Here is a 12,131-nt window from a genome sequence, read left to right on the forward strand (position 1 = left end):
TAACCATTTTAATCGTAGCAAGAGTTCATCGCAGAGGCTAACGCTAGGCCTCACAACAAAGATGATCGTCTATAAAATAAAGATGTAACACGTCATATTTTTAATTAAAACTTACTAATGAGAGCTTTGCCAGAAGTTTCCCGCCATATCGTAGCAGTTGAGGTAGAGAACTACACTTAAAATCTATATTACTTTCCTACAAAGAAGTAGTGGATATCACAGATAAAGTAGTTATGCTAAGCAGACACTAGAGTAACATAAAAAACCTTCCGGTGAATGATAGCGGCCTTAATAGCATGGTTCCGGAATTTTGTTTCCGCCAGTCAAACTATCGCAAAAGAAATATTTACACGTCTGCTTTTGTTTTAAATCCCGTAAGACACGTTTTCATAATTTCATCGATAAAATAATGGACATACTATGAGATGAGATCACCCCCATCCCCCGCTCCATTTATATTAATGCAGTGGCTCTCGAACTTTTGCACGACAAGGACCCCTAAACCGACACAAATAAGACCACGGACCCCCATTTGATAAGGTTTTTGCTTTTAAAGGTTTTATTACAGTAAGTGTATGAAACCCATGATCAAAATAGTCATGCATTTTGTCATTGTGTTACTTATGGATGGAATTATAGTGGCAATAAATGATTCCCCTTTTTGCTGGGGGCTCCTTGGAACCCCCTCAAGGACCCCTGGGGGTCCCTGGACCCCACTTTAAGAACCACTGACTTAATGCACACGCACCACTGTACGTGAATGTGCAGCTTAATTATGTAAACATTCGTAAACCCCTGTTAAATTTAATTACGCCGTAAAATTAAGATTCTTGCAGTCGTCTTTGCAGTAAGTTCATTTCTTGACGTGACCTTGATAGATGTTTGCAAGGACCGTCACTCTGGGGTTGGGAAGGTTCAACATTCCTCTCAAGTAGTGTTGAGGGAAGGGCTGAGCTTATAAAGACCCCTTGAAAGTGGAAGTGACCAGTTCCCAGCCTCCAGTTACAGTAACAGCAGATACAGAAGCGTCAACATGAGCCGCAGTCCAGAGAGGATGTCTTCATACCGCCGTCATTTCGAAGGCACCCTGGAGGCTCTTCCTGCCTACCAGATCCGGGTGTCTAGTCCGTCTCCCACTCGCAGGGAGACCCGTCGTCGGTCGGCCAGCTTCACCCGAAGTGACAAAACAATGGGGCTCAGGGCCACCTCCAAGTCTGGCATGACCAGGTGGGTCACCTATATCATTAAAGCTTTGCAGGGTGTGAAGGTATATATGTTAGAATGTAAAACTTATGCAACAATTAATTACTTAATTGAAAATCACTACATTTGTGATCAGGTTTTGGTTCACTATTCAGCTTTAATGAAAGATGATTCATATTGGTAAAGTTTGGGTGCACAGAGTAATGAGTGATGAGCAACTGATGTAAAAGGTAGTGAAATTATGGGAGGATAATATAGGAAATTTTAATCACAGACTGGCCAGGAAAACCTGGACTAGACTAGTTAATTGCCGCTCTTGAGCAAGGCACATGAACCCACAGTTAAGCTGCTCAGATGGCAACGCCAAGTTGTGAATGTGTGTGAAGCAGCGCATTGAGTAATAAACTCTACTTGAAATGGAAAAAAAATGCATAAAATGAAAACAATAATTTATTGTCTAAATATCCTTTTCTGGTCCTGTCTACAGCAGTGTGAGTATGGGAGCGTTGTGCGTTGGTATGTCCATGGGGCTCGAGCCAAAGCTGGACTTGGATGCGGCTGCAGCAGAGAACCAGGCTTTTATGATGACTCGAACCAATGAGAGGCAGGAGATGGTAGCTCTCAATGACCGCCTGGCAGCGTATATTGAAAAGGCAAGAAGCCCCAACCACACACACAGGCACACATTTATACATTTGCTGTCATATATCACTTCTTAAATATCACATTAATCATCATTATTTTCATTACTTGACATCCTAACTTTGAAATCTGACTCCTTTTTTGGCTTTTCCCACTGTGACCTCTTTGGGTCTTTAGCCCATAATGACATGAACTTGTAATCATTAGGTAGACCTATATCTTTCCTCCTGTAGGTCCGTACACTGGAGTCACAAAACAAGCGACTGGAGGCTGAGATTGAGGACATGAAGAGCCGCTATGTCAGGCCATCAGGCCTCATGCAGCTATACGAATCACAGCTGAAGGAACTCCACAGGGATGCTGAGCAAATAAGAGTCCAGAGGGTGAGGAAGACTGTATATCATGACTACAACACATTTAGATCATGGCATGTTGTTCTGACTAGTTGAGAAGCCAGTCTCTGTGGTAACATTTCACCCCATTATCGACTTAATTTTTCCTTGTAACAACCGGGTCTATACAGGATGTGTCTTTGGCAGCCAAGGAGGCTATGTTGGGCCAGTTGGACACGCTGAAGATCAAATATGATGAGGCTGTTGAGGCGAGGAAGAAGATGGAGCAGGAGATTGAGGCTCTCCGTCCGGTAAGGCTCAGTGGAAAGTCTAGCATTTCCCCAACTTTGAATCAAAAAGTTAACTAAAGTTGTAATTTAGGAGAAGGCTTATTTTTTATGTCACATAACCCAAACCTTATGTCCTAGGATGTGGATAAAGCCACCTCAGTACAGATTGCGCTGGAGAAGCAGCTGGAAAACCTGGAGGTTGAGCTGGCCTTCCTACAGAGAGTTCATAAGGAGGTAACATGTGTCTGTCCACCTGTCTGACCATCAGCACACTGTGTATATGAGTCAGTGGCTGGTGGCTGGCATGCCATTCATTTTGTCATTAATGGTTTAATGAGCTGGTAATTATCGTTATGACAGGTTTTACTTAAACCAAGACCTTGTTGATGGATAGAGTGAGTAACACTGTAAACATGGCAATTATCAGCATAGTGTGAAGGGCACATAGGAAGCTAATGGGGAAACCTGTGATTAACCTGTAGTGCAGATTGGTGAAGTGAACCTTTCCTAACAATATATAGCAACGTTTCCATTACTTAACCCCATTCCAGCTTAATTACTGTGCCCATGTGGTTTTAAAATCATCTTTTATACCTTTTGAGTTATATTACTGAAGTTGTATAAAACATCATCTTTCTCTCTCTGTGGTTTGTGATCCACTGAAAGGAAATTGAGGAGCTGATGCAGGAGATCTATTCAGCAAACTCCAAAGTGGCCCTGAGCTTTGGTCTCCCAGACCTCTCCTCTTCTCTCAAACAGATCCAATCTCAGTACGACAGCATCGCTGCCAAAAACCTACAGGTATGGCACAACCTTGAAGCCACATCATGTTCACTTCAAATCTTCTTCTTTGCTCACACATCTTGAACCATTGATGCCTTAAGTTTCTCGGAACAACAATCTTCTCCTCTCTAAAATCTGATGACAACTCAATCTGCATCATGAAGAAAGCCCACCAAAGACTTTTCTGCACCAGCTCAAAAAGTTTAGGGTGTCCTGAGAGGGAATGCGATGCGATCTCACCTTTCCTACATCTCTGTGGTATTGCAACTCCACAGCTCAGCAGTGGAAGCAGCCAGACAGAACTGTTTGCTCTGCCTCAAAATTCATCATCTGCAAACTCACTCCCATCTCTGACATATACAAGACCCGCATACAGTGCAAAGGTCTAAAAGGACGACAGGACTCCACACACCCTGCCAACCCCCTCTTAATAACTTTCCCCTCAGGAAAAAGGCTCTGGGCCATTAAAACTGAGACATCCCATTTCCTTAACAGCACTTACTGCAGAACCATTCAATTACTAAATGGCTCCCCAATTCTGCATCAGCACTTAATGAAATCAAAACACTAACTGTATTTTAAAGCACCTGACATTTTATTTTTTGCACTAGACTTTCCTCTTGGACTGTGTGTAATGTTTTATGGGATGGGAGTTATGTGTTTTTTATTTTATTATTATGTGTCTTAACTGTTATGCTGTGATTGTTGTTCTGTCATGAGCACGATGAGGCAAATTCTGAACAACTAAGTTTTATGGCAACAAAGTATTGAATCTTGAATCTCTACAAACAACATGCAAGACAGAATACGCAAGGTTACTCATAGGAGTTAACATAAGATTATTAAACTATTTTTCTTCAGGAAATGGACACTTGGTACAAGACAAAGTTTCAGGACCTGAGCAACGCCTCCACCAAACACATCCAAAGTGTTCGCAGTGTGAGAGAGGAAATCGCAAGCTATAAGAAGGATGTGAGTATTGTGAGAATTTCCTGTTCTCGTTCATGGATAGTAATACCTCTTCCTAACCTAAAAATGAGTGTGTATGTGTCTGTAGATCCTCAACAAGGAACGCGAATTGGATACACTGACGACAAGGAATGAGTATTTGAAAGCTCAGATCCATGACATGGTGGAGAAATACAAGAAGAAGGAGGAAGACCTGGAGGCAAGTAAACTGACTTGATGTGGTGGTGCACTGATGCAATTCAGTTTTCACAGTAGGTTGCATATCACATTTTCTTAATGAATATAAAGGATGATTTTTGAACATTTTCTCATCCTAAAACTTATTCTATTGCTACAGGAGCGTATAGACGTGATTAATCTGGATCTGAGGATGACCAAGGAGAAGATTGCTCTGTTGCTGCGTGAATACCAGGACCTACTGAATGTCAAGATGGCTCTGGAGATTGAGATCACCACCTACAGGTAAACAAACCACAGCCTCAGGTTGTAAGCAGATCATAATGCCATATCCAGAAGGTATCCTGATTGTTTTACATTTAGTAGAAAATATAAGCTCGGACTGCAAACAGGGTATTTTTAGTTTTGTATACCACATTCTTTTTAACTTCACTCGCTTCTCTTTATTTGGCAGGAAACTGATCGAGGGAGAGGACAGCCGTCTGAGCACCACGGTCCGTCACCTTTCCTTGACTGGAGCCCTGCCTCTGACTTCCACTGTCAATCTGCATGCTGCTTCAGCTTCAGTCTCCGCCGTTGGTGACACAGCCAGAAAAGGGGCAGAGAAAGCTCCAAGTGCAAGTAGAGACACCCAGACAGACGGTAACTTAGAGAAGCAGGCAACTGAGACATCTGAGAGGAAGACTTTGCTCATCAGGTAGAGAATGTCTATAACAACTCATTTGTAACACTTTTCAGTTGAATATTAGTAGCCAACCGATACAGTAATCTGTCTTAATCTTATTTCTCTACCTGTTACCCATCCTCCCAGAACAGTTAAGACAGAAGAGGACACTTATGAGAGCAACACACAGGAGCGCACCATCACCATTTCTGGAGCAGCTGACGATATAGAAGAATAGACCTGAGCAACCCGTACTGACTACATACTGTACACGTTTCATGTCATGTTATTTAGGTTTTTTCCAGTGCTTTTAAATCTTAGAATTCAATATTGATTTTAAGAAAAAAAACACATTGTGCAGCAATGAGAGGAATTTCCAACTTGTACACAAATAACATACACCCATTTTAAGAAATTTTGCATTTTCCACTGAGACTTTTCACTAAGATAGATAAGCACTGTGTCCCGTCGCTCTGCTCTGCCTGCGCCTAACTCTTTGTCAGCCTCTCTACTCTTTAACTCCTCCTGTGTGTCAGGAATGTGTCTTTCAAAGTAACGAAAAATAAACAACAAGCAATCATGGTTATGGTTTTCATTTCAATCAAAAGATGCGTGCAGTCATAAGTGTTGTATTCTCTTTTTGCATTATTTATTTAATAATCTACCCAACATTCATGTAAACCTTCAATTTCACCATTTTAATTTGAAAATTCCTTACTTCAACTATAGTAGGAAGTTACAGTATGATAAAATGTTTATTGAAACCCCCATTAAAACCTCCCAGGAATGGAAATTAATAATTATGATATATGTATCCAGTATAGCAGCTTATTTATGTTACAAATTAACTCATTATTTTTAGGCACATGATAGCCTGTTTGAGATGCAATAACAAGCCAAGAGTACCATTACTTAATGTAACATAAAACCTTTTCATTGTGTTCCAGTGTCCCCCATATCTTGACATAGAAATACAGAAAAATAGAAATCGGAGTGAAGAACTAAGTGCAATTAACAGTACAAAATGATTTGGCACCTTACCAAAATAAAAACCATGATATTTTGATATATTATGACTGTAGAAAATGATGTTATCAACTGGAATTGCATTTTTTTAAAAAAATCACATATTGATGGGTCAACATTGTGTGCATAAGTGTTTCTAGTGCAGCGGCCTGGGTTCATCTCCCACTCCACCTGCCATGCGATATACTGCAAGGCTGACTTCATGTGCCAGGGCATCAGCACTCTCCTGAAACAAAAAACACAATATGAGAGCAACTGAACTTCTATTCAGAGGTATTTTTTTGTTATTGGTTATAGCTGCATATGTCAGAGAATAAAGGCCAAGCACAGAAAATTTTCCAGAACACAGAAGAAGAGGAATTCTCACCTGAGTTTCTGCTTCGGCATAAACTCTGACCACGTCCTCTGTGCCAGAGGGTCTCACAAAGGAGCGGGCCAGTCTGTATTTCTTCACTAAGCTGTCAATGGCCTCCTGTAGTCCTGCTGGGCTCACTGCCCGTCTCTCTGCATCTGTTGTGTCGATCACCCTGCGGTCTGACACCTGCAGAACAAAGTCACAGTTGACATTGAAGATGAGTACAGATAAGTTCAGTACAATAAAAGTCTTCAAAGTCACACATAAAAGCTGTAAAAATCTGCTCTCCTACAGTTCCCTGAAGTGAAACCGCACTAGATCTAAGAAAGAAGGTTATCGCAGTCAGTGCTAAGTACTTTTTTTTGTCTATTAAGGACTTGTTTGGAACATTTCGAGAACTCATCTTAAATAATATTTTAAGTAAGATATGCTGTTGATCAAAGTCAGAGAAAGAGGCCTTATTACGCTAGAATAATATAATTTCAAAACTGCCACTGTATCAGTTTCAGAAGTATTTCTTCAGGATGTGAAGTTCTGATCCAAGGTTAGAGAAAGCTGATTGATTCATTTAGTGCAATAGTTTTACAAAGAATTCAAGCTGAAATTCTCAACATCCTCTGTAAAAAATGGACTATTAAGGCTGTTAGAACTTTGAGTGATGCTGTTTTGTTGTGAAGGGCAAAGAAAAACAAAAAAGTGACAATGATCCATAAATGTGTATGTACCTTGACTTTGAGCTGCCTGTTCGGCAGGTCACTGTAGATGGCATCCCACTGCTGGACAGTCATACCTTTGATGGCTAATATAGCTTCAATCAGCAGCATGTCAGAAATTGCATCACCTACAGTCTTTGGAAGATAAAAACACAAAATATTACTCAGCATAACAAAGAGACACAGTCTTTACATGATTTTGCTTCTTTTCATACCTTGGTTCGATGTGTGTGTGAGTGTGTTTACCTGGTTGATGACATTAATCGTGTTCTGCAGCAGGAGAGCTGCTCTCTTCCTCTTGTCATCGGTGTTGGGATTTTCAGCCAGCTGTTGGATCTTCTCTTCAGCCGCCTTGCTGAACAACACCTGACCACAACACAAACACACGATCAAACGCTGTAATGTTAAAACTTAATTAATAATTTAATAATGACAACAGACACACTGTACCGCAGCTTAGACACAGAAAGAAAGGGCTATTGTTTTGGTGCTAGAATGGTGATGATAGGTGCTTGACATCATTTGTCTGAGTGTGTCTGTTTACTCACAGTCCCGTGGCCATTTGCCTCGAAGTAGACACCAGTGTCAAACTCCTGCGCTGCATGATGAAGGTGCTTCACTCCAGTCTTAGTGCACCTCACTATTACCTAAGACACATGAAGGTATGTTAGCACTGACTTCTTTCAATAAATATAAAGATACAGGTTTGTGTGTGTTTTCTCACTTTCATAGTGTCCTCCAGATAGTGTGTCGAGCTTCCGTTAGCATAAGCGGTTTGCACCACTGCTATCTTCAAGTCTAGGCCCGCCTGTATGAGCACAAACACAATTTAATATTTGTGTGTGTGCCTATTTATTGTTTACATGTTGGTATGTGAGAGTGTGCACCTCTGTGAGCGTCTCTTTAAGGAAAGTGCTGATGAGTGTGGCGATCTTGTCTCCATCCAGCAAGTGAAATCGTCCTTCAGAGTCGGTGTAGTAATAAATTATTCGGTCAGCATCACCGTCAAATGAGCAGCATCGCTCACCCGCGTTTGTCTTAATGCCTTCACACAGACAGAAGGAGGAGGGGGGAGAGAGAGAGAAAATGCCAAAAAAAAAAATTATTACTTGTGGTCAAGTACTGCATCTATGATTTTAAATAAGAAAACCACACAAACAGTTATCATATTTGCTGTTGTTGATAGTTTGTTCATGAGTCCATACTTAGTCAGCACATAAAGGATGTTGGTGATAAAAACCTACTTTAACACATTGTTCACCTCCATCTGCACCTGCTTATCAAAAACTTCCTCTACATGTGTCTAAAAAGCTCGCTCCCACCTGTTGGAGGTTTCTGCTGCACTTTGACAAAGTCGGCACCACACTCGTGATTTAGCTTCCCTTTGCTGCCGTCATTGAAGAGGGAAATTTGCAGCTCCGTCTTTAGGTGTCTCTCCATCTCACGCACCTTCAGAGCCCCGATGCCATTAGCACCGTCCACACAGAGGTGCTTCTGGTCGTCTGTACGGTTGGACGCCTACCAGAGAGCAAAAGACGGATGAAAGGAGAAAGGAAGAAGTAATTGCTTGCTTGGTGGATGGATAAATTCCAAAAACACACACACACACCCACACAAACATACAGTACATGATTGAAGGCACAAGAACACAATAATGACACGCCATGATTTCTTACACTCTTGGTGAGCTGAATGAAAGCTTGGCAGAGTTTGTTGTAGTATCCGTCCACTGTGGCCTCTCCATATTTGCCCAGAGTGTTCTGACAACAGACCATGAAGTGGAGCTGTGGGGTGGTTACCAATCCATAGTCTGATTGAATGAAAAGACAGGTAAATAGTGAGAAGAGAGCAACTGAGAAATTAATAAAACTAGACAAGCAAACAACAAAATTTAGAGGATACACTCAGTTTAATAAACCAAACCTTTGCTGTGACCACTGAGAGCAGACACTCCATCCAGTACTGCTTGTGAAAGGCTGGCGCTGCTGCTCCTGTTGTTAGAGAATACACATCATAGTTAATCATAAGGACATATGCCAAGAGAGGAAAATCTGTAGGTTTAACAGCCTGTTATGGCAAAAAAATCTATATTTCCGCTAGATTCAAAAGTCAAGTTAGTCAAGAAGAGCATTCAAGTTTTAGGAGAGCCAGTACAACAACATTTTTAAAAAGTCTACCTGTTGTTTTTTTTTAGTCTTACCCTTTACCTGAATGTCATTTGTGTATATCGATTAAATTAGAAAAAAATATTAGTAATCATCATATTACCTGGTGTCTTTGCCTACAAACACGTTCGCTTCCTGGCTCATGTTTATGGCCTCCTTCTCTATAACGTCCTTCAGAGCATTAAGCAATTCTTCCTGCTCTGCGTTGGCCAGCTGGGTGGCGTAGCCCTCCCATGCCGGTGTCACCATCTCCCCCATGGGGTCAATGAGCTTCACCCCGTTGTCCTCCTACACAAGTCCAAAAATAAAAGAGAGAGACAGGAAAAGGTAGAGTCTGAGTATTACATGATGACAGTCTAAACTGGTAGGATCATGTAAAATTACTTGGAGGAGGAAAGACACATAAGATTAGACAGCTAGAGGTGAATCCTGCCTATTTTAAACATCATGAGGCCAAAAGATTTTAACTAGAAAGGTTCATCATGAATTCCAAAATATGTCTTATCATAATATGTATCATAGACCATCATAGGTGAGACAGAAGGAGAAGTTAGTATTACTCTCACACCTCTGGGTTGTGAGATGCAGTGACCATAACTCCGATGGTGGCTTTTGTCTTTTTGGAGCGGAGTGTTGCCAGCAGTCCCATCCTGAACATGATGTGGTCCAGCTGTTTGGCGTTAGTCCTGAAACCAGCGGTGCCATACTGCAAAACCAACCCTGCAGGCTTAGGGTGCAGGCTGGACTGTCTTGATACTTCCTGAAACTGGGCCATCGCTGAAACACATCATAAAAACAAAACACACGCAACAGTCAGTGGTGGAAGAGCTCAGGTCCTTTATTTAAGTAAAACTAGCAGTACCACAATGTAGTGATGTTACAATTGAAGCGGACTATTGACCTTTAAAAGCCAAAGCATGGATGTATTAGCAAAAGTATCGCAGCAAAGATGTTTCAATGTCTTGCTTCACCACGCTAAAAATCAAGTGACCATCCCAAACGAGACCTTGTTATATCACATTCTTATCAGACAGGTGTGGCACTGGTTTTGGATAGAGGATGTGATTCACTGAATATGACAGGAGTCTCTGTTCAAAGTGCGATCTGATTAATTTACTTTTATTATTTTGACCATATTTTATGTTCATAAATCTAAATTCTTAAGTAAAAAGCCAAACTTTTTAGTGCTGACTGTCCATATCGAACAATACATTTCTTCATTATCTGAGTGTACAAACAAAAATGCTGTTAAAACTTATAACCACAGTAAACTTTACAAGATATTTATTTAACTTTTCTTTATTATTGTTTTTACAACAACCTTTAGTCTCGTCGGGCGTACTTATGATTGTAAACTCAAATTGTATAGCCTACATAAGGCGTTGTAAACTTGTTGTATAATTGCTTCAATAAAGCTGTCCATCAAAAAAGAAGATACAGGGTGCTTCTCAGTCTACCACAGTATTTAAGAACAGAGCTGTAGACTATGTTTAAAGGTGATCACTTCTAATAATATAGAATTTATTGAACAAAATAACTATAAAGAAAGCAGTAAGACAATTTATATTCTGACGGTTTCATCTCGGTCTCAGATTTAATTTATCCATACAAATGCAATACCGACAGCGGCCCAGCAGATGATGTCATTTTGACTGTATCAAATGCTTCGAAACAGTGAACCATTTTCAATGCAGTTGCTTCATATTGATCCAGTGTTTCAGAAAGCTTTGTTTGCCCTCATCACTATCACAATGTAAAAACACTTCATAAGTAGTACAAGTCCTGCATTCAAAATCTCAAAAGCACATTGGTATTATCAGCAAAATATACATCCACTTTGACATGTAAAAGAATTCATCATACAGCAAAGTTAGAGTATATTATCATGTTATAGGGTTATTATTATTGATGCATAAATGTGTGATGTTTTAGCTGGTTGAGGAAGAGCTAACTAGTTTATATACTATTGGGAAGTTTATTTTACGTGTCCTACACCCGATTCACTGAAACAGACATATGAAGTATAATGTAATTGTTCTGCACACATCCAGTGAGGGTATATTGATTTATATGATATATTATGACTGACAGAAAGAGCTTTGTAATGTTTTGGGATAAATCTTCTCCCTGAATGGTCACTAAAATACACTCAAAGCAGAGATAGAAGTTGTATTTCTGCCAGAGAAAACACAGCTGTTTTAAGAATACATATGAATGAAAACATTTACATATGTCTTTCCTCGGTGTGAAAACAGCAGCTGAAAGCAACGAATTGACTAAACTTTTCCATAAAATGCCAAAGAGCAAGAAGAGGGCAAAGTTTGCAGCAAATTACAGCAGCCACATGTACAGCTGTCTAGTACAACGATAAGCTCAATAAACTGAAGCATATCATTGAATGACAAACCTAACTAACTCTGACTCACTTTAACTGTCTTAAATTATATTAACACACGTCACAAACTGGTGATTTCACAGCTAAATGTTACAGACACTGCTAACAAACCAACGTTATCATTGTTAGCGGATTAAGTTGTCTTTAATTCACTTACTGTTTGGTTTTCTGAGGGATGAGTACCGCAGAGTAATAAAACAAATGAAAAGCTTCCTGGTTTTCTGGTCCCTGTCCGGTCCGCGATATGTTTTTATCCTAGGACGGCGAAGTCATAACCCGCCCTACTCTGCCCCTGATTGGCTTATCCTGATATTCCTTCCTAAACCTAACCAACCCAACCAATGAAGGAAATGAGTGCTAGCCAATCAGAGGCAGCGTAGGGCGGGTCATGACTTCGCCATCCTGGGGAAAAAAATA

At 40.5% G+C, this 12,131-nt stretch overlaps 3 protein-coding genes across 5 annotated transcripts in view; 1 reads left to right on the forward strand and 2 right to left on the reverse strand.

Moving 5' to 3' along the window:
• ccnc (cyclin C) overlaps window positions 1–567 on the reverse strand; it is an 8,027-nt gene extending 7,460 nt beyond the window's left edge. Inside the window, exon 1 of the mRNA XM_044376609.1 lies at window positions 116–567. Coding sequence (XP_044232544.1) covers window positions 116–147 — 32 coding nt within the window. The 5' untranslated portion in view covers window positions 148–567. The remainder of the gene's footprint in view (window positions 1–115) is intronic.
• ngs (notochord granular surface) overlaps window positions 1–6,172 on the forward strand; it is a 19,776-nt gene extending 13,604 nt beyond the window's left edge. Inside the window, exons 1-11 of one of the 3 annotated variants that reach the window (XM_044376603.1) lie at window positions 646–1,227; window positions 1,691–1,856; window positions 2,079–2,228; window positions 2,369–2,488; window positions 2,606–2,701; window positions 3,134–3,268; window positions 4,112–4,222; window positions 4,308–4,418; window positions 4,557–4,681; window positions 4,851–5,093; window positions 5,208–6,172. In XM_044376603.1, coding sequence (XP_044232538.1) covers window positions 1,034–1,227; window positions 1,691–1,856; window positions 2,079–2,228; window positions 2,369–2,488; window positions 2,606–2,701; window positions 3,134–3,268; window positions 4,112–4,222; window positions 4,308–4,418; window positions 4,557–4,681; window positions 4,851–5,093; window positions 5,208–5,298 — 1,542 coding nt within the window. In that variant the 5' untranslated portion in view covers window positions 646–1,033 and the 3' untranslated portion in view covers window positions 5,299–6,172. Of the gene's footprint in view, window positions 1–645; window positions 1,228–1,690; window positions 1,857–2,078; window positions 2,229–2,368; window positions 2,489–2,605; window positions 2,702–3,133; window positions 3,269–4,111; window positions 4,223–4,307; window positions 4,419–4,556; window positions 4,682–4,850; window positions 5,094–5,207 lie in introns of those variants that run through there. The other 2 variants (XM_044376604.1, XM_044376605.1) reach the window with 2 other exon arrangements.
• Window positions 5,686–11,977, reverse strand: pgm3 (phosphoglucomutase 3). The gene is made up of 13 exons (XM_044376602.1): window positions 11,872–11,977; window positions 9,888–10,096; window positions 9,423–9,607; window positions 9,078–9,145; window positions 8,831–8,964; window positions 8,477–8,672; window positions 8,042–8,199; window positions 7,879–7,962; window positions 7,703–7,801; window positions 7,401–7,520; window positions 7,167–7,289; window positions 6,454–6,627; window positions 5,686–6,312 (listed from the first exon to the last, which is right to left on the reverse strand). The coding sequence occupies exons 2-13, from the start codon at window positions 10,092–10,094 to the stop codon at window positions 6,223–6,225; spliced, it is 1,638 nt and encodes a 545-aa protein (XP_044232537.1). The 5' UTR covers window positions 10,095–10,096; window positions 11,872–11,977; the 3' UTR covers window positions 5,686–6,222.
• Between the last annotated feature and the right edge of the window lie 154 nt (window positions 11,978–12,131).

Source organism: Thunnus albacares, chromosome 16 (genome assembly GCF_914725855.1).
Source record: "Thunnus albacares chromosome 16, fThuAlb1.1, whole genome shotgun sequence".
Taxonomy (NCBI): domain Eukaryota; kingdom Metazoa; phylum Chordata; class Actinopteri; order Scombriformes; family Scombridae; genus Thunnus; species Thunnus albacares.

Bases quoted from the DNA above. Each gene is read 5' to 3' on its own strand.
- pgm3 (XM_044376602.1), bottom strand. From the start codon at position 10,094: ATGGCCCAGTTTCAGGAAGTATCAAGACAGTCCAGCCTGCACCCTAAG. The intron at 9,608-9,887 runs GTGTGAGAGTAA...GGACTTGTGTAG, and splicing joins CTGCATCTCACAACCCAGAG to GAGGACAACGGGGTGAAGCT. The intron at 7,963-8,041 runs GTGCACACTCTC...GTGCTCATACAG, and splicing joins TTAAAGAGACGCTCACAGAG to GCGGGCCTAGACTTGAAGAT.